General features: G+C 44.1%; 1 protein-coding gene across 2 annotated transcripts in view; it reads right to left on the reverse strand.

Moving 5' to 3' along the window:
• Positions 1-6650, reverse strand: part of STX6 (syntaxin 6) — a 53665-nt gene extending 47015 nt beyond the window's left edge. For both annotated transcript variants that reach the window (XM_077763225.1, XM_077763226.1), the window contains exon 1: positions 6379-6650. In XM_077763225.1, coding sequence (XP_077619351.1) covers positions 6379-6413 — 35 coding nt within the window. In that variant the 5' untranslated portion in view covers positions 6414-6650. The remainder of the gene's footprint in view (positions 1-6378) is intronic.
• Between the last annotated feature and the right edge of the window lie 14507 nt (positions 6651-21157).

A 21157-nucleotide genomic window follows, 5' to 3' on the forward strand; every position in this document is an offset into this window, starting at 1 on the left:
AAATGATAATAGTACTACTACTTCATAAGGATTAAAAAGATAATTACTATTAGGTTCTTAGAACAGTACTGATATATAGTAAGAGATCAAAAACTCTGTTAATGGTATTGCCTAAAACTATTAATAGAAATAAAGATCAAAAAAGACACCAAAAGGGGTGTCTGGGTAGCTCAGAGGGTTAAGCATCTGACTCTTGATTTCAGCTCAGGTCATGATTTCAGCTCAGGTCATGATCTCACTGATTCACAAGACCGAGTTGGGCTCTGGGCTGAAGCCTCGGAGCTTGCTTGGGATTCTCTCTCTCCCTCTCTCTCTGCCCCTCCCCTGTTCTCTCTCCCTCCCTCTCTCCCTCTCAAAATAAATAAATAAACATTAAAAAAAGATACCAAAATTTTAATGAACTATTTCTGGATGGTGGCTTTTCAGTAAATTGTTTTAAGAGCTTTTCTTTTGAGAGAGAGAAAGAGAGAGAGAGCGAGCGAGCAGGAGAGGGGTACAGAAAGAGGGTGAGAGAGAATCTCAAGCAGGCTCCATGCTATCAGTGAGGAGCCCAACACAGGGCTTGATCTCACAAACATGAGATCATGACCTGAGCTGAAATTAAGAGTCAGACCCTTAACTGACTAAGCCACCTGGGTGTCCCAATAAATGTTTATTCTCCTTTTTATATTTGTTTCCTAGATTTTCTAAAATAAGCATATATTAGCTTAATATTACTTTAAATGTTACTCAAAAAACCAGTAAGATGTGGTCTTTCCTCTCAGAAAGGGCAGCCAATTTGGATAGAAACATACAAACAGACATTTACAAGAGAATGTCTATTGGGCATTTAATATGTGCCCCCAAATGCGAGGCAAGTTAACATGCATTAGCTCATTTAATCCTTACAACTAATAATGCAGGTATTGTTAAGCCAATTGTGTACCTTGCTAACACATTTTGTACAAATAGATTTAAGGAGGAGAATTAACTTGCCAAAAGTTATACCAAATGATCAACAGGTGAGATGCTAACGCTGGGTCAGCCCTGATTACCAAACACCAGTTCTTTAACCAAACGTCACTGCTTCCTGAAGTCAGATAAAAAGAAAAATTACAGGGGCACCTGAGTGGCTCAGTCGGTTGAGTGTCCAACTTCAGCTCAGGTCACGATCTCACAGCTCCTGGGTTCAAGCCCCTTGTCGGGCTCTGTGCTAACAGCTCAGAGCCTAGAGCCTGCTTCAGATTCTGTGTCTCCCTCTGTCCTGGCCCCTCCCCTGCTCATACTCTGTCTCTCTGTCTCAAAAATAAACATTAAAAAAAAATTTTTTTAAAGAAAGAAAAATTACACCCAGAATCCACTTTCCCTTTCTCTTTACCCAGCTTGATTCTCCCTGAACTTATCATCACCTGACATACCACGCATTTGTCCGTTTCCGGTCCTCAGAATGTAAGCCCCATAAAGATGGGCTGTTGTTTGTTCACTGCTGTATCCCCTCAGCTCCGGGCACACAAAACAGACCCGTGATATTTTAGAATGAAAAGATTCTGAATAGAGAAATGATCCATCCGTGTCCACAGACCATGGCTCTGTGGACACATCCGGTAGCAGTGTGAAGCGTGCTGAGGACGGTGTTTACAGGAGTCCAGGTGGGAGAGAACAAGGGCATGAACCAGGGCAGAAGAACCATAACCAGAGAGGGAGAGAAGATTCTAGAGATATCCAAGGGATGGCCCTGATAGAACACGATGCCTAGTGGACACGGGACTGAAGGAGAATGCGGAGTCAGGAGTAGAGGGCTAGGAGGCCGGATAAGAAAAACAGAAGGGGAGGGGCACCTGGGTGGCTTAGCCGGTTAAGCGTCCGACTTTCGCTTAGGTCATGATCTCGCGGTTCGTGGGTTCGAGCCCCGCGTCGGGCTCTGTGCTGACTGCCAGCTCGGAGCCTGGAGCCTGTTTCAGAGTCTGTGACTCCCTCTCTCTCTGACCCTCCCCTGCTCACGCTGTCTTTCTCTCTCTCTCTCTCAGAAATAAATAAAACATTAAAAAATTTAAAAAAAAAAAAAAGAAGTACAGAAGGGGAGAGAGGGGGTCGGACTGACCTGGGTGTGCTCACAGTACCTGACATCCTGGGAATAATCGAGCTCACCCAGTGAGAACACATGGAGAGGACCTGCCAGAGAGGCTATGGGTTAAGGGCAGGTTAGAGGGGATTCAGTAGAGCCTGGAGTTTCAGGACTGAGTTCTGGTGGTGTAAATACCACTATGTCTCCTCCAGGTAGAGGCTGGCTACATGAATCCGAGGAGCTCAGCTTCCCCATGGTGGTCATTGTCTCCTGTATTCTGGGATTCTGCTTTGAACAGGATGCTTGTTGAGTGTTCAAACCCCACAAAAGTAGCTTCAAACATCCAGCCATTAAGAACTACATATTCAGATTAATCTTTCCTCACGCTGATGCATCCAACACTACCATCAAATCAATATTCCTAAAAAACCTAATTTCACACCATTTCCTAGATTTAAAAATCTCCCACGGCTTCAAAATGAGACTCTCCTCGACTCTATTCTATCTGTATGTGAAATATGAACAGTGTGAGTAGAACTAGGCAGTTCAAATTTGAATCCTGGGAATACCACTTGTTAGCTGTGTGACCCTAGGCAAATAACTTAACCCCTCTGTGCTTCCTCAGCTCATTTCTAAAATGTGGCTAGTACCCACATCATAGAACTGTTCTTATCAAGTGAGAATTCTGATGGTGCTTTTCTTTTTTTTTAGTTTTCTTTTTAATGTTTTATTTATTTTTGAGAGAGAGAGAAAACATGAGCAGGGGAGGGCTAGAGAGAGAGGGAGACACAGAACCCAAAGACAGACTCCAGGCTCTGAGCTAGCTGTCAGCACAGAGCCTGACGCGGGGCTCGAACCCACCAACCGTGAGATCATGACCTGAGCCGAAGTTGGACGCTTAACCGACTGAGCCACCCAAGCACCCCTTGATAGTGCTTTTCTTAGCACAAAATGCCTGGATAGGAGTTGTACCCCCTAAAAGTTTGCTATTATTACTACTTCCCCAAACAAGCTTCCCTACACCACCTGAGATGCTCTCCTTGAGAATTTCTAATACACAATGCCCATCGCAGGGCCTCTGCTGGCGATGATCCATTGCGCAATGATCCCACCCATGATCACTACTCCTTCACCACCACCACCACCACCACCTTTGAGCGTTTAACATTTATGCTGTATATTCAAAGTGCCGGGTTGGAAGTACAGGAAAAATAAACAGTCCCAACCCTCAGGGCTCATAGCCTAATAATGAAAGACAGCCAGAGGAAGAGGTGCAATAATGTGTCACAAGGGCCAAGGGAAGCACTTCCTGGAGGCAGTGCAGATGCTTACACTGAATCTGCAAAGCTCGGTGGGTGAACTAGGCAGCGTGGGTGCAGTAAGAGCAGCCAGTACCGGGGTCAGACTCACTGTACTGAGTCTGACGTTGCTGGAGCTCTGCGCTGAGGGCCGGCAGAGTGGGCGGAGGGGAAAGAACGGCTGGATCAAGGCAACCATCAAGCGTCTGGACTTCATTCTGTAGGCAACAGGCAGCCACTGAAAGATGTATTGTAGGAAACCCCTGCTTGGGTTCTGTATTGGGCACCTCTCCTGCCCAATACAGGCTCCACAAGTGACTACTGAATGGTCGCAGTGCACCAGTGGGACTAAGAAACTGATTTTCTTACCTCGATGAATTTAAATTGAAAAGCTGATACGCAATTCAGTTACTGGAAAATTTTTAAGCATGTCTGGAACGTTTGAGTATGTGAATCTACTTTTTCAACTATAAACTGAATAAAGTCTAAACGTAGATCAAAGATTTCTGATGCAAATTTTAGTGTCCAAATTGAGATGCGCTTGCTATACGTGTAAAATAGACACCAAATTTGAAGACCTGGTACAAAAAAGTAAAATATCTCATTATAATCTTTTTTTTTTTAATGTTCATTTATTTTTGAGAGAGACAGAGTGTGAGCAGAGGAGGGGCCAAGAGAGAGGGAGACACTGCATCCAAAGCAGGCTGACAGTTCAGAGCCTGATGCCGGGCTTGAATTCGTGGATCACAAGATCATGACCTGAGCCGAAGTCGGACACTTAACCGACTGAGCCACCCAGGTGCCCCCCATTATAATCTTTACACTAATCACCTGCTGAAATATTCTGAATATATTAAAGATGACATTAAAATTAATTTCACCTGTTTCTTTTCACGTTTTAACATGGCTACTAGGAAATGTCAAATGGCATATACGGCTCACATTATATTTTAGACAGCACTGATCCAATAGAACCAAAGGCAGATGATTAGAGGCAGGCTGACCAATTAAGAGACTCTTTTTAATAAGAGTCCAGATGAGACTCAGGCCTGAATTATCTAAATTCTACCCATCTTCAAAACCTAATCCAAGGCCTACCTCTGAAAGCTTTTCCAATCATAACCATTTCTAATGAGTTGCTTTTCTCAGAACTACTGGGGCACTTAATCTTCTGTAGCATTCGCTTCAGCGCTTAATTTATCACCTGTCATTTCTACTTAATTTGGGGGTGAGTTGTTTCTCAGAACCATCAGCTTCTAGGCTAAGAGCCACAACTTGAGCATCTAATTTTTCCACATCGTGCGATACATTTTCAACATTAATAAATAGAGGTGCGTGGCTCCCCAAATATTCTCTCAAAGTCTGGAGGTATTGCAAATCTCCTCCTTCAGACGCCTGAAGGACATGAGCTAACATGGTATAAAAGTCAACCCACAATCCAGGCCAATGTTCCAATCCTGCCATGATAATCTAATCAGTGAGCAAGCGCTGGTAGACTGTATTAGATACTGTCAGGAAAAAAAGGCCAAGATGGCAGGGCGATTTAGCATTTTCACACATCTATTAACATTCAAACAAAAAATTTATGATTCTCTCTGATTTCCGCTGCCAGAGATAACCTCTGCAAACTAAGCATTAAGAATTCTCCTTTAAGGAAAAGATATACATGGCTCTAATATTTTAAAATGAACCCCGAAACTAATCCTTCCAAAAAATAACACATGTTCCAAGCAGAGAGCCATATATTATCAATCTACAACTCGTCACTTTCCCACCTACCTTAAAGTCAGATGCAGAAAACCCTTTTAGGAAAATGTTCAGAAGTGTACAAGGAGATTTTACTGTAACATGGATAACAAAGTCCTTCACCCAAAGTACCATGTAAGTTTTCTGAGAAGAAGCCTTAAAAAACACAAACGCTCAAGCAACTCAAAACAACTGGCCAGCTTTCACCACTACAGAAGAAGCTAGTAGCAACTAGTTGCAAGTAAAGGGACACATGGTGATTACGAGTACTGATCTTCTGGGAACTTAGTAGTTCTCAGATTTTTTTTTTTATATCTGCCACTTAAAACATAGAACTGACAAGTTACCACAACATAAGAATCCCTCTTTCTTTCATTTGCTTAATGGCTACAAAGATAATACAAGGTGCAAATTAAGTTGCTACCTCCAAACAATCGAGCAATCAAAGATGGAGTCAGGACAGCTCATAGGGAAAAGTAAGTTAAGGCAGTTCTGTCCTGAAAGGCTGGATAAGAATGGGGGAAACCTGTCAAATAGCCTGGACGAAATCAGGGAGTTGAAAAGAAAGCACTCACTTCCTTTAGCACTGTGGGAAAATCCCAGTTGCTAATAGAAAGCTGAGGAAAGTTTAGTTTGGCTGATTTCATTTTGTTTTCCTTCCAGCATCATCGCTGGGTTCGAACGGCTGCTTTCCTCCCCTCACATTACTCAGTAAAAACGCCCCCACTGAATTGAGTTGTCTTCCGGAGCCGTGCACCCCCGCAGCCCAGCCTGCAAACGTGCTCAGGCGCCTCTGGGCATGTTGTGGTCGCACCAGTCTGCGGGCCAGAGCTCCAAACTCAATGGACAATGGGAACTCAGCCCCATCAACGCCAACTACAAAGCTCAGGAGGGCCATTTCCCTTTTCCTGCCCAGATGCTGTTTTCCCTCCTTCGAAGTAGGGCCCCGTGCTCCGCCAGATCCCCAGTTTGGGCTGGGGCGCGCGTCTCCCTCCCCACCTGCAGAGCTGCTGATCCTCTGGAACCCCAAATAAGTTGTACCTCGGCGCACAGGCCAAAGGGGATCTCCTTGCCCAGGGGCTTGGTTTGGGACACGGTTTTCACGGTCCAGGTAGGACGGGGAAGGGATGTCTCTGGACGCTTGGTCATGGCCCTGCAGGCTAAGCCGTCCCCGCTGTCCCCTCCCTCGCCTCCACTTGTCTCCCCTCCCCCTCCGGCGAGGAGAGCAGAGAGGTGCGGGCTGGCAGCACGGCCACCACCTCCTCCAGTGGAGACCTCGGGGACACTCACCCTTTCACCACAAAGAAGGGGTCCTCCATGGACATGGCGTCCCGGCCCCCAGCTGCCTCACGCCTGCTCCGCGCACCGGGCGCCCGCGCCCTCCGAGCCTCCCTCTGCCCACCACACCGGCCTGCCGCAGCCGCCGGCGCCTCGGCCTGGGGAACCCAGAGCAGCTGGCGCGCGCAGGCCGGGGAGCGCGGGACCGCCGCTGGTCCAGCAATCGATCGCCCAGAAGACCGAATCCCGGTCTCCGACGCCGGCCCCCCGCGCCTGCCTCCACCCCCGGCTCCTCCCGGCGCGTCTGGCAGGCTCGACCCCGCCCCCGGGACCTGCGGCAGCGTCCAACCACAAACACGGCCCGCTGCACCACTTCCGCACCCGCGCTCACGTGACCAGGACCGGCCCCGCCTCCCGTCGGCAGAGCTTGGGCGGCGAGTCTAGCAACCCTGGAGGCGGGGCTCTGGGGCTGGTGCGGGGGCCAGTGCTGCCCCGCCTGCCTCCTCAGGCTTCAGGGGAGGAGCTGTTCGTTTCCCCTTTGGGGGCAATTCGGTTTTCAAGATACGCACCCAGTACCTGATTTGCACAATCCTTTTACCTTTCCTGTACTTTTAACACTTGATTTTGATAACATATGATTTATAAATCTATCTCGTCCTCGACTTGCAATAAAGCATGATCATATAACATTATCTGACTATGATAATGTTGCAGAACTCCTTTATGCGGGTCTTACTATGTGTCCCGGAATGTCCTAAAGGCTGTATGTGCGTTATCTCAATATTCTTGGGGGGAAGGAATTATTTCCCATTTGTAAATGACGCAAGTTGAGAGACGTCAAGATTTCCCGTGGTCACACACCATGGACAGGGCAGAGCCATAGATTCTGTGCACCTTCCACCAGACTGGGTGTATTTTCTAATGCTGTGCATTGTGCAGGTGAACAGTAAAGTAATCTTTTCATACAACATTCAGTGCTTCCCTGGAGAGGAAAAAAGGGGCCAGGTATGGCAATTTCTTCCCGGCCATAGTTCAAAAGCTCTTCAGACAGCATTTTGGTCAGAACAGTTAGCCAACTCATGGTATGTATGCTATATAGGTTTTGTGAACTTTAATTTATCACTGGGCACTTACTGTGTGTCAGGCACTGTGCTCAGTGTTCTCAGTTGCTCTAATAATAAGGAAATTACTGTTATTATCCCCATTTTACAAATGAGACGTCTGAGACTCTTGGAGGTTAAGTGACTTATTCAAGGTCACCAGTCTTTTGGGAGATGGATGAGTCCTCAGAGCCAGACAAACCCTGTTTGAACCAGGGCTCTGCTATTCAGTTTCTTATCTACAAAATGTGAATAATAGTACTTGGCTTGTGGATTACTGTGAAGGTTCAATAAAAATGCATGTAAACCCCAAGATCCCCAAAGAGTGAGGCAGCAGTTGTAAAGGTGTAACCCAGCCAATGTGAGTTTGCTCCTAGGTGAGTCCGAAACAGCACCATGTTGAGTAGTTGCACAAAGAAAACTTTAATTTGCAGCAAATAAGAAAGGGTTTCCGAAGTGATGGCTCCCCAGGAGAGGGTGAAGGTGTTCCTTTCGTTCAAAGCTAGGATGAATATTTAGATAGGGAAGCCTATCATCCTATGCAGAGGCAGGAATAAGGTTGTATGTTATGTAAATGAGTCTGAGGCTCCTCCCTGGGCAGATATTTTAGTATTATAATGAAGTAAAGGTAGCTGTAGGTCATTCCAGAGATTACTCCATGGTCCGTCTTCGCAGGCAAGGAGGTAGAGGTAGGTGGGGCCGGGTGGGGTTTAGCTCAAAAGGACTGGGTGGTCTGGGCCAGTGGGAGGTCTCTTCAGTTTTGTACTTTTGGGTTTCATTGGCTTGAGTTAAGAGGTAAGCCGGAAAACAAGAGCTTAAGGAAGAATGTGAAGGTTAGGAAGCACAGGCAGGTGGGCAGTAAAGGTCAGGTCTCGGGGTCTAGCAGGTGACAAAGGGAGAGCAAGGAGTGAATCTGATAGATGTTTTCAAGGAAAGACAAAAGAGGTGTCCTCTAGACATGAGGAGAGATTAAATGAGGCCAGGGAGCCAAGAAGAGGCTCTGTGCTTCTCTGAGACCCTGGAAGAGCAGTGAGGTCAGAGGTGGGGGAAGAGAAACTTTGGGGAGAGCAGCATTTAATTTGGCTAAGGACAGGGTTACCTGGGTGGCTCAGTCAGTTGAGCATCTGACTTCAGCTCAGGCCATGATCTCAATCTCACTCACGTCTCATGAGTTTGAGCCCGGCGTCAGGCTCTGTGCTGACAGCTCAGAGCCTGGAGCTGGCTTCGGATTCTGTGTCTCCCTCTCTCTCTGCTTCTCCCCTGCTCACACTTTGTTTCTCTCTCTCAAAAATGAATAAACATTTAAAAAATTGGCGACAGACAGACTGAGATGCGAAGGTGAAAAGGGCTCATTTTTCATTCATTCAGCAAATAACATGTGACTGAGGGGCAGATGGGAATACTGATTAGGAGCCATAAGTGGAACCAGGTTGCCTCAGTTCAATTCCCAGTTCTGCTGCTTCCTGATTATGTGTTTTGGGTAAGCTGTTAAATCTCTCCCTGTCCTCATCTGTGAAATGGACCCCATCATAACACCTTCCGCCTAGAGTTTCACGAGGATTAAATGAACCGCTGTGTGAAAAGTGCTGAGACGGTGCCCGGTGTGTGTGGTGTTTTTATATGTGCTGGGCACCGAGGAACAGAGATAAATAGGCTTGATCCTGGCCTTCAAGGCCCAGTGGGACAGACAGGCTCCGTGGAAAGGGAAGCTATCATTAAAATGAGGGAGAAACAAAGGAAGCTACTTTTTTCTTTTCTTTTCTTTTTTTAAGTTTAATAGGTCTGAGGTCTCGCCATAAACAATCGCTCAGGAAGAATACTCAGCAAAAAGCCACCTCCTCCCATCCCCCCGCCAAAAAAAGATTTAAAAATTCTCACGGAATAAAAAACCAAAATAGTAGTTGCCTTGGGCTTGTATTGACTGGGAAGGGAAACTTCCTGAGGTGATGGAAATGTCCTGATAGAAATATCCTGATAGGAGCATGGGTTACAGTTACATGCCTTTGTTAGAACTCATCAAACTGTAACACTTAGATTCTGTTCATTTTGCTGGAGGAGGCTACCGCTCCACCTCTGAGTTTTCAGTACAGTCCTGAAAGGACATCCCGGAGATGTAAGTTTGCAAAGTTAGGAGAGTGAGTGACAGAAGGAGCTTGCTGGGGTCCAGGCACAGGCCACTAGGCCCCGGATCCAATGAGAATAAGGATCAGACAAAGTATGGAAGCACATCCTACCATTAAGGATTCAGGGTAGACTGAAGGCATCCCTTCCCCCTAAAAGCTGAGGGAGCTCCATGACACCCCTACCAGGGAATCGCTTCTACACTAAAAATGGGATTAATAATACCCAGCCTGCTCCCTCACTAGGTTATTCTAAGGATCAGCTGAGATGATGTATATAAAAGCATTTTGGAAAGAACGAGGTATTCTAAGTACCCTAAATTCTTTTTTTTTAAGTAATTAAAAATGTTTTCATTGTGGTAAAATACACATCACAAAATTTACCATCTTAACCATGTTTAAGTATACAGCTCAGTATACAGTAAGTATACTGACACTGTTGATCAACCAATTTCCAGAACTCTTTTCGTCTTTGCAAATATAAAACTGCACCAATTAAAAAACTCCTTATTCCCCCACCCCCAACAACCACCATTCTACTTTCTGTCTCTGTGAACTTGATTGCTGTAGGAACCTCATAACTGAAAGCATACAGTAGTTGCCTTTTTGTGATTGGCTTATTTCACTCAGTATAATGTCTCAAGGTTTGTTCATGTTGTAGCATGTGTCAGAATTTCCTTCATTTTTAAAAATATTTATTTTTGAGAGAGAGAGAGAGAATGAGTCAGGTAGGGGCAGAGAGAGAGGAGGGTACAGAGGATCTGCATCGGGCTTTGTGCTGACAGCAGTGAACTTGAGGCAGGACTCAAACCCAGAAACCATGAGATCATGACCTGAACCGAAGTTAGACACTTAACCAACTGAGCCACCCAAGAGCCCCAGAATTTCCTTCCTTTTTAAGGCTGGATAATATTCAGTTGCATGTACATACCACACTTTGTTTATCCGTTCATCCATCCGTGGTCACTCGGCTCCCTTGCACCTTTTGGTTGTCGTAAATAATGCTGCATGAACATAATTGTACAAGTATCGCTTCAAGACCCTACTTTTGATTCTTTTGGGTATATATCCAGAAGTGGAATTCCTGGATCCTATGTTAATTCTATTTTTAATTTTTTCGGAAACCACATAGACTGTTTTCCACAGGAGCTGCACTATTTACAATCCCACTAACAGTGCCTCAGGGCCTCAGTTTCGCCACATCCTTTCCAACACTTGTTACTTTGTTTGTCTGTTTGTTTGTTTGTTTTTAAAACCAACCGTCCTGGGGCGCCTGGGTGGTTCCGACAGTTGGGCGTCCAACTTCGGCTCAGGTCATGATCTTGTGTTCGTGAGTTCGAGCCCCGCGTCACACTCTGTGCTGACAGCTCAGAGCCTGGAGCCTGTTTCGGATTCTGTATCTCCCTCTCTCTGACCCTCCCCTGCTCACGCTGTCTTTCTCTCTCTCTCTCAGAAATAAATTAAAAATAAAATAAAATAAAATAAAAGCAACCATCCTAACAGATATGAGGTAGTATCTCATTGTGGTTTACATTTCCCTAATGATTATTGCTGTTCGGCGTCTTTTCCTGTGCTTATTGGCCATTTGTGTATCTTCTTTAGCAAAATGCCTATTCAAATTCTTTTTTTTTTTTTTTAAGATTTTATTTTTAAGTAATCCCTCCACCTAAAATGGGGCTGGAACTCACAATCTCAAGGTCAAGAGTCACATGCTCTACTGATTGAGTCAGCCAGGCACCCCTCAAATGCTTCGCTCATTTTTTAATTGAGTTGTTTTTTGTTGTTGAGTTCACCCTAAATCCTTTTTGAAACAGCATAGAGTAAGGGAGAAAAGTGTTACATAGATGTTAGGTATTATACTCTTCATCATTTTCCCAATCTTTTGAAAACCCTGATATGCATATGTATGTTCTAGAACACTCTAGGAAACATTCACTTATATTGGTTTCTATTGATCCAGCTATGGCTCTATGTTTCCTAGCCCCAGCCACAGGAAATCCACACAGTGGTTATGTTTTCTTTCCACTCCTTGGATGTTACCAACACCTCCCATTCTTACCCTTTACACACTGGTTTAAAATAAACAAAGAGGACTTCTAGTCAACTTACATATCCCAAACACTAAGAAGTGATTAAGAATTTATGGAATATACATTTGATGGTTATTTAGAAATGTTTCAAAGTGTGTAATGACATGTATGGAAAATAGCAAGACACAAAATTATATGATGTGCATTTTTATATATACTGTTCATTTTATGTGCACATTTATACATATATACACTCTCTTCATTTTTACATACACATTTGTACACATATACTAACATTTTTATACATAGAAAACATTTACATTTAGAAAAAAGGAAATGTAAAGTTTGGCAATTTTTACTTGGATAATCAGAAATAGAAAAAGTGAAAAAAAATTTAAAAAGAGAAGTAAAAAAGCCAACTGACCACATATGGAAAAAGTACATCAAAAGTTAGCAGTTTTTTTTTTTTAATATTTTTATTTATTTCTAGGAGAGATAGAGACAGCGTCAGCAGGGGAGGGGCAGAGAGAGAGGAAGAAACAGACTCTGAAACAGGCTCCAGGCTCTGAGCTGGCAGTCAGCACAGAGCCCGACGTGGGGCTCGAACCCACGAACCGCGAGATCATGACCTAAGCGAAAGTCGGACGCTTAACCGACTAAGCCACCAGGCACCCCAAAAGTTAGCAGTTTTAAATTCTTTCTAGAACAAGACAAGTTAGTCATGTATGGATGAATGGATACTGGTAAGTATTAAAAGTTAAAATATGTTATTGAATTTGAACCATTGCAGGAGGGCAGGTATGACCTTCACCATTTTCCATAAACTTGTCAGTGCACAGAGGAGTAAAAACCATAATCTCTCCTGGTAAACTAATGAATAACTAGAATAGTAATAACAATTGCTAACATTTACCTACTATGTACCAGACATTGCGCTAAGTAATATCCATGCATAATCTTCAGAAGTGGCTCTAGAATTTCTACATCGGGCAGGTTTTGGAACATAACTTGTTTGTATGGAGGGATAGGTGGCTTGAACTGAGATTTACAAGACTGATCCACTGTCTTTTCTTAAATTACGGGTTTGTTTGGGATGGCTCAAGAGTACTATTGGTGATTGCGCGTGTGATAATAGTGCTCTAAAGTCCCAACAAGTGACAAGTCACAAGTCCTGGGAACCACTGGGGATTTCATTGAATCCTCACAACAACTATAAGGAGTTATGACCCTCATTTTCCATATGCGAAATCTGGGGCATACAGAGGTTGATAATTTGCTCAAGGTCTCATAGGTAGGAAGGGGCAGATCCCCATTTGAAAACAGGTTTTTCTGATTCCTAAACCCTTATTCCTCGCAACAGGATCCTACTGCCCATTTGTACAAGGGCTAGCCTTGCCCCAAAATTAGCAAATGGATTTTACCTAAGCACAGAAAATGGATCAGACTTCACACACACACACATACACATACACATGCATGCTCATGCAGGCTTGAACACATGCACACCTGTTGAATATTTTGAAGTAGCCAAGAGGAAACTACTTATTGACTGTTATAAATTACATTATGTGGAAAACAGCATTATTTAACAAACAAGACCCCTCTGCTAACTTGATAATTTGTCTTTTGGTTTTTGAGGATGACTTGTCCCACTGGCAAATAGGTCAGATTCTTCAGAAAAGCCTTATGATACACACAATAAATCAGGTGTTAAAAGCCAACACACACACACACACACTCATACATGCATGCACACGAAGCCAAGACACAATGAAAGGGATCCGTAGTGAACAAGATAGGCACAAGACACTGAAAAGTGCAGCCTGAGATTTAAGGATAGACAATCATGCAGAGGGAGTCTTGTTCTTCCCAAGGAGGATTCCAAGGATGTTCCCTACCCCAAGGATTCCCAGCTTAGTGGGCAGAACAGGCTTCCCCTGTCCTTTAGGATCTTGATTGTCATCAAATCTATTTATTTAAGAATTTAAGGACTATTAAAGCTATTCTACTTTTTTAAATGCATTGTAATAATGCTAAGTGAAAAACAATTTACAAAATAGTATTAGGATGGGAAACCCTTTTCTGATAACATGAACCCCCCCCAAGTGTGCTTATATACATGCATATGTAGTCATATGTATGTATATAAAAAAGACAGATACTAAAATGTTAACAGTGACTTTCTCTCAAGGATGATTTTTATCTTATTACTGTGTGATTTTTTTCAAGTTTTCTGGATTGTATTCTCTAATCTGCAATTTGAAAAAAAATGGCTCAACATGAAAGGCATGGTCATCATACCTGCTTTTTAATGTAAATGCTGTAGACTGTGGTATACTATGCATTTTTGGAACAAGATATGAACAGAAAATCAAAGGAACAAATACATTGCCAAGGAGCTCCATGGCTAGCGAGAGACATGTAAGACTACTGGGGACCCNGGGAAAGAACAAAGGTGAGAAGGAAGAAGAAAAAGAAAAAATACAAAGATCTGAGAAGGGAAAGTACTAGGAGGGCCTGAGAGGTTGCCAAATATTAATTTCACTACTTGGCTTCTTTTCTCTTTGGGGAAATGGGAGATACATAGTCTCCTATCATTGCTATAACAAATGACCCCAAACTTAGTGATCTAAAATAACATACTCGTACAGTTCTGGAGGGCAGAAGTTTGAAAGTGGGTCTCATAAGCTAAAATCAAAGTGTTGACAAGGTTGCATTCCTTCTTGGGGCCTGAGGGGAGAATCTGGTCCTTCTATTTCCAGGCTGTCTACATTCCTTGGTGTAGGTCCCCTTTTGACAATGGCATCCCTTTGACCTTGCTTCTGTTGTCACATCTTCTCTGACTCTGACCCCTTTGCCTTCCTTTTATAAAGACCTGTGATTACCTTGGGTCCACCAGATAATCCAGGGTAATTTCCTATCTCAGGATTCTTAATTTAGTCATACCTGCTACATCCCTTTTGCCAAGTAAGGTGACACTCACAGATTCTGGAGATTAGGATGTGGATATCATTGGAGTGATGAGGGTGGGGACATTATTCAGCCTTCCACAGAAGGAAGCCAATATTTATAGTTCTGCTACCTGCCCGGTGCATCATAAACAGAACCTCATCTGATACTTCAACACCCTTGCGCAATGTATGCCGGGATTTGCTTTTAAAGTTGAAGAGACTGAGCCTTGGTGCAATTTGGGATTCTGCCCAAAGTCACACAGCTGGGATGCAGAACTAGTCCCCTGAACTCCAGTGCAAAGCCAGCCTGCCTCGTGGGCCTGCCTCCATTCATCTCTCCCATTCAGCTCTACTTCCTCCTTCCTGTCTGGGCCTGTCCCCTGGCTCCCTGGACAAGCTCAAGCCGCCATTTCCCAACGTGGCATGCTCTTCTGATGACAGCGCAGTCACAGCTTGGGCCCGGGGATTGCTAAGCCAGCAAGCCAAGCGGCTGCCCCTCAGAACTTCTCTCAGGCCTTTTCCTTGCCCTCCTTTATTCATCAAGCATTTTTTGAGCGTATTGTGCTTGGTGCTAGAGCAGCAAGGAGGATAGACATAAGCTAAAAATAACTGGACAGTCTAAGCAATATATGCAATAGCAGGCAAAAGGGGTCTAAGACTGTAGGAAGCGAGAGCAGGGAGTTCCAAGTCCTGGGAACTTTGTGTGAATCTTTTGCATTGACCTTAGGTGAAATCTAAGCTCCAGGGAAGAACCAAAGACTTCTTTTCTCTTACACCCCTTAAGGGGCCAGGTATTCTTAGTCTTTCTGTACCTTGCACGTAGCTATGCGCCAGGAATACTTAAAAGTTGGGAATAGGGTCAAGACCAGCACCCCAACAGTGTGAGCATTTTTTTGTGTGTGTTTCAAAAATGCTTGCTGACTAAAGGAGAGCAAGGAAAAGGCCTGAGAGAAGATTCTGAGAGGGAGCCGCTTAACCTGCTTGCTTAGCAATCCTGGGACCAAGCTGTGACTGCGCTGTCATCAGAAGAGCATGCCATGTTGGGAAATGGTGGCTTGACCTTGTCCAGGGAGCCAGGGGGGACAGGCCCAGACAGGAAAGAGGAAGTAGAGCTGAACGGGCAGCGTGTGCTACTCACAAAGGGCTAAAAGTCACCTTAGAAGGCAGCCAACACCATCATTTTGTTGCTCTATTCTACCTAGCAACTGATGACATTAAGTATTTCTCCAAGTTTTTATTAGGGGGGGGCCCTGGGTGTTGCTCAGTTGTTAAGTCACTGAAGAGCAAGAGCTGGTGTTTCAATTCAAAGATCCCCAAAGAGAAGGACTTTAGGGGTTGCTAATGGTCTCCCATTACCTCTCATCACTGTCTTAACAGTGAAGCACAGCCTGTGAGGGTCACAGCTTTTCTTTGCTCTGAACCCAAAGCTGAGGCAGCCTGAGGGGAACAGCTTGTCTTCCCCTTGTGGTGAAATGATGAAGCCAAGGATGGAAAAGCATATTTATTAAACCCAGGATGTGCATGAGTGATGGCCAGCTGGACAGTTTTCCAGTTCGTGTGTGTAGACTTTCGAGGTCACCCACCTGCTGAGGGTAGAAGCCATTCCGGAAAGACACTCTTGGTAACTTCCTCACTTTTCTTCTGAGCATTGCTGCCTGTCTTTTTTGCTCATATCCTTTCCTTTCCTTTTGTTTCTCTTTACTAGCTTGGTGAATCTCATGGGGTGTGGTCAGAGTTTCAGGGGCATTGAATAGAGGAACACATCCATTGCTCAGGTTTATTTCTGGTTGTTGTTTTTTCCCTCTTCCTTGCCATAAGACCTACCTGTAACAAAAGATCCTAGAAAGATAAAACCATGGTTCTGGACTTGTTTACTGGGTGTAAACAGAAGCAGATGCCTTCTGTTGTCCTAAATACAGAAGAAGGCCCGCGGACTGGAAACACCAGGCTCCTCTGCCTTAAGCAACTGCTCATCCAGAAAGGGGCTGGTACTCCTGAGTGGGTTGGCAAGCAATGTCTAGAACTCAGTCTGGGTCACCACCATAGGTAGTGATTCATGAACTTGACAGTCAAGAGCTCTTTCAAATCATCTGTGTATTAGTTCCACAAACGTTGGTTGATTGGCTACTATGTGCCAAGCACTTTTGGAGATAGAACAGTAAATAAGACAGACATAGTTCCTGCTTCTACAGAAATTTAATCCAGTAAAGTCCCACCATTCAAGTCAGAAAGGAGAAAGACTAGGGGTGAGGAGGATAAGATACAAATGATGGAAAGAGGAAGGGAGGAAGGAAAAAACGGGTGATATTTCTAGAAGCTCAAAGCTTATGTATTACCTACATTTGATCCTCAAGGATCCCCTGCACATAATCTTTCATGGAATGGTCTCACTAACCCTTGTGGTAGACTAAGAAAAAAAAAAAAATCTATCAAGGTGAGGAAGCCCAGGCCCAGAGTAGAGAGGTTGACTCAGCTCATACAATGAGCAGAGTCCAAAGCAGGTACAGGTCTTCAAGCCTATAGTCTGGGGTTTACCACAATGTCACAGCGACTTTGGATGTGGATATTTGGCACTTTGATCACTGGTGGAATTTGAAATAAAACCAGTCAGCTATAAAGGGTAGGTCATTTTGTGTTGGTTATTCTCCTGTTGACTCATTAGACTCCAATCCTTCTCTGTCCTGTCTTGTCCCCTGGGAAGTTAACTGCTTACAGATTGCATCACCTAGTTACTCTTGCAGGCTGATTTCAGGTTGGGTTCACCCAATGGGAGGTCCTGAAAGGAGAGCGATCAGAGAGCAAGGAGAAAAGAGAGGTTGGGGATATTTTTTATTCTTCCTTCCTTGCCTCTTCCTGTAATGCCTCTGGTAGTAGCTGTGTCCCTCTGCAATATAGTTTTCCCTGAGTAGTCCCTTCTTCATGCCTAGCCCCACTGAGCCTTGGTAACACTATTTGCTTCTCTTATCTCTACAACTCTAGGAGTGGTAATGGCTTTCCATGATTGCTAGCTTCTACATGTGCCATCATCCCTCATTTATTCCCTTAAAGTTGCCCATACATACACAAAGAAGGAAAAGTCCTTCAGGTCTCTTCATGTGACTCTTTGGAGTGAAAGCTCTTTCCTGCCAGAACCCCAACCGAGCATTCTGAGGGATGTTGACAAGGAAGGGAGACAGGGTAATGAACAACACTTGGTCTACTTGATATTTGTGCCTAATGCTGGCTCTTAGTAGGAGCTTCTAGATGGGGAAACATGGGAAGGAGATACTAGGGTGTTTGGGGTCATGACTCCAGGAAATGTCAAATACAGCTCCAATGTCACTTCTGGTGTGTTGCTTTCATTGACTCCCAAGCTTGCAGTAGACTGTCCCTTCCTCTGGAGTCCCAAAGTGCCTGTCCACAGTTCTATAATTTTCTACTTTCAAAACTCTTCCCTTAAAGGCAGGGAGAGATCACCTCATTCTTTTCTTCTTTATTTCCCAGGCACTACCTAGTGACCAATAGGCACTTAATAAATAACTTCCTGAGTGAATTTATGTTAACAGTAATGTCCCTAAGAAATTGAAGTTATCTGACTGGGAGCCATATAGAATTTGGGGACCGATCATGACTACAAATTTGCAACTGTGGTTTTCTGTAGTTGTAGAATTTGTATGAAAAAAAAAAAGTGACATTTCACTCTTTACAACCCATCCTGTTCTTCACTTCGCAGTTTCACTGTGAAACTGTGACCTGATGTGAGTGGGTGTCATTAGTGTGGGGCATACATGGGATCTCTCTTGCATAGCCATATGTGGTTTGTGTGTTTCTTCTTGAAATAACCAAGGTCAATCTCTTGCTACTATCTCAGAATTCTATGGGTGTATCAATCTGCTATATCAATCTGCTTCACAAATGGTAGGGTCCTTCACAGACAAGGACTAATGATGGATAAGCCCCCTAAGTTGCCAACCAGACTAGTGTTAAAAGGCAGACTTGCAGATTATCTGCTTAGAAATGGCCTAGAGTTCAAAGAATTAATGTGAGAAAATGTGGGTCTTTGCTATAGACTTTATTAGACTTCGGTATGTTTCCATGGAGCTGTTGCCAAGGTACGTGTAACCAAAATCTCTCTAAGACAATGTTCCACTCCCCTAAGGCTCTCTTCTTTTTGGCTGACATTGAATCTATCTAAATTTGAGAAATTGAACTCATTGGTAGGTTTTTCCTCTGACTAGTTAGAATATCTGTCTATTCTTTCTTAAAGCCCATTGACCTCAATCCTCTGACCCCAGGAGGTTGCCAAGAACTGGAGGGAGAGGGCACAAGTTAAAGATGAAGCATGTGAACCCAGATTGAGACAGATGACAATGGACATTCTTTCTGATGTCCCAATTTATATTTATTCTCGAAAACCTTTCACGAGTACTCATCTCAAATCACATTTTGTTACAACTTCAGCGAATCATTTAAAAAGAGTAAAATTCATAAGTTGGAATTCTTCTGGGAAATCTGAGACATATGGTTGTCATTGTATACAGAGAGTGCTAAGAAAAAAACCTACCAGAGCTCATTCATTCATTCTCTAAAGCTCTACGTGGCCCTATAGTGTTCTCCTTACTATTTATATTCCTCTGTGCACCCTCCTCAAGGGCTTGAGCTTGCCGTTCTCTCTGGAAGGTTCTTCTCCCATGGTTCACTTTCTCCCTGTATTCGAATTTCTTCTCAAATGCCACCTGCTCAGATAAGCCTTTCCTGGTCCCTCTATTTAAAAGATACAGTTTGCTTTCTCTGCTTTACTTTTCTTCACATGCTTTATTACCCCTTGATCTTGTATTATGTATTTATCTATTGCCAGTCTTCTTCATAGAAAAAAGCTCAGAGAAAGGGATTTTGAAGTATTCATTGCTGTATCCCTAGCAGCTGGGTCTGTGCTTACTGGGAATTCAGAAAAGGATAAAATTTAAATGAAATAGGGCATTGGTAACCTCCAAAAAGGTAGACTCGAAAGAGGAGCTTAAAAAATCAACTTGTCACATTCAGCACTTGCAGGCCCTGAAAAGTTCCTGTAGTTAGGTGGGTGGTTAGGAGACAGACTAGCCAATCTTACTGGGCCTAGCAGCATGTTTGAGGAGTGTCCAAACATCCTTTCAACCAAGAGTATCACCATCCACTTCTCCCCCTCATACCCATGATGCCTGAAATTCCCAAAGAGTAGTTCCCAGGAATCATAATCATTTGGATTGTATTAAGGCATGGGGCCATTTGGGAGAACCAACAAATAATAATTGGGATTTTGTTGACCTGGTTATCCAATCAGGACCCACAGCCACTTGTCAAATCTGGAGCCTGGGTCCTCCGGGACTGGGAAATCGGGGACAATGAGTCATTGTGACACAAGGGGGCGGGAGAGAGCAGGGATGACCAGGCGAGGAGACTGAAACGGAGCCTGGAGTGGGGGAAGTGCCCCCATGTTAGGGTCAGTTGGGTAATCATATATAAGGTGGAGGGAGTGCCCATCCAAGAGGTGAGAATGTGATTCTTGGCTCCTCCACTGAAGGACTCTAGGGATGTTCTTAGGCAATTTTCTTCATCTCTCTGCACCTATTTTCCATCTGTGAGATGGGAATTAGAAGACCTACTTCAAAGGGTTGCTATGAGGAATAAATGAAACTCATGTTTATCAGGGACTTAGCATGGTACCTAACACATGGCCTGTACTCAAGAAATAAATTGGAGTTCTGATGGTTATGATTCAGATGCTACTGCTGTTCATGGCCCATTGGAGGCCCAACTTCATGGACAGTTTGCCACCTCCAGCTTGGAGCATTTCTGGATTCCTTCATATGAGAACAGGGTCTGTCTTTGCCAAGCTACTGGATTACTCTGTTGGTACTTCCTTCACAGCACTTACTGCTTGCTGCCATGTGTTACTGCCTTGTATTTATTTCTGTTGCATGCTTTGGTCCTCCAGTAATACTGTAAGTCCCTAGAGGACAGAACTGGCATCTGATTTGTTCTATTGTTCCTGACATTGACTCACCATTCCTTGTACATCACAGATACCCAATAAATATAAATTGCCTCCTGGATGAATATCAGAAAACACGTCATCAGCTATTTGATAATCCAGTAATTTTCACGATCCTTTGTAAAAATGGCCCAACTAGTCAATCTACAAGCTAAAGGGGACATAGCTGAGAATGTGACCGCTGCATCTGGTCTAAGGGTAGTTTAGTTGTGCTCTTCAGGCTTGTCAGCAATGTCTATCAGAGGCTGCTGGGACAGGGCAGCACAGATCCTTTAAGAATTAGTTGGACTGGTCTGGACAGAAGACTAAATTCTAAATTGCAAATTTCCAGGGCGCCTGGGTGGTTCAGTTGGTTGAGCATCAGACTTTGCCTCAGGTCATGATCTCACAGTTTGTGGGTTTGAGCCCCACATCAGGCACTGTGCTGACAGCTCAGAGCCTGGAGCCTGCTTCAGATTCTGTGTCTCTGTCTCTCTCTGCCCTCCCTCCCCCCACTTGTGCTCTGTCTCTCAAAAATAAACATTAAAAAAATAAATAAACTGCAAATTTCCGTTCAATAAGTGAGTGATGCTGATAATCT

Source organism: Crocuta crocuta, unplaced genomic scaffold (assembly GCF_008692635.1).
Source record: "Crocuta crocuta isolate KB4526 unplaced genomic scaffold, BGI_CrCroc_1.0 scaffold3, whole genome shotgun sequence".
Lineage (NCBI taxonomy): Eukaryota > Metazoa > Chordata > Mammalia > Carnivora > Hyaenidae > Crocuta > Crocuta crocuta.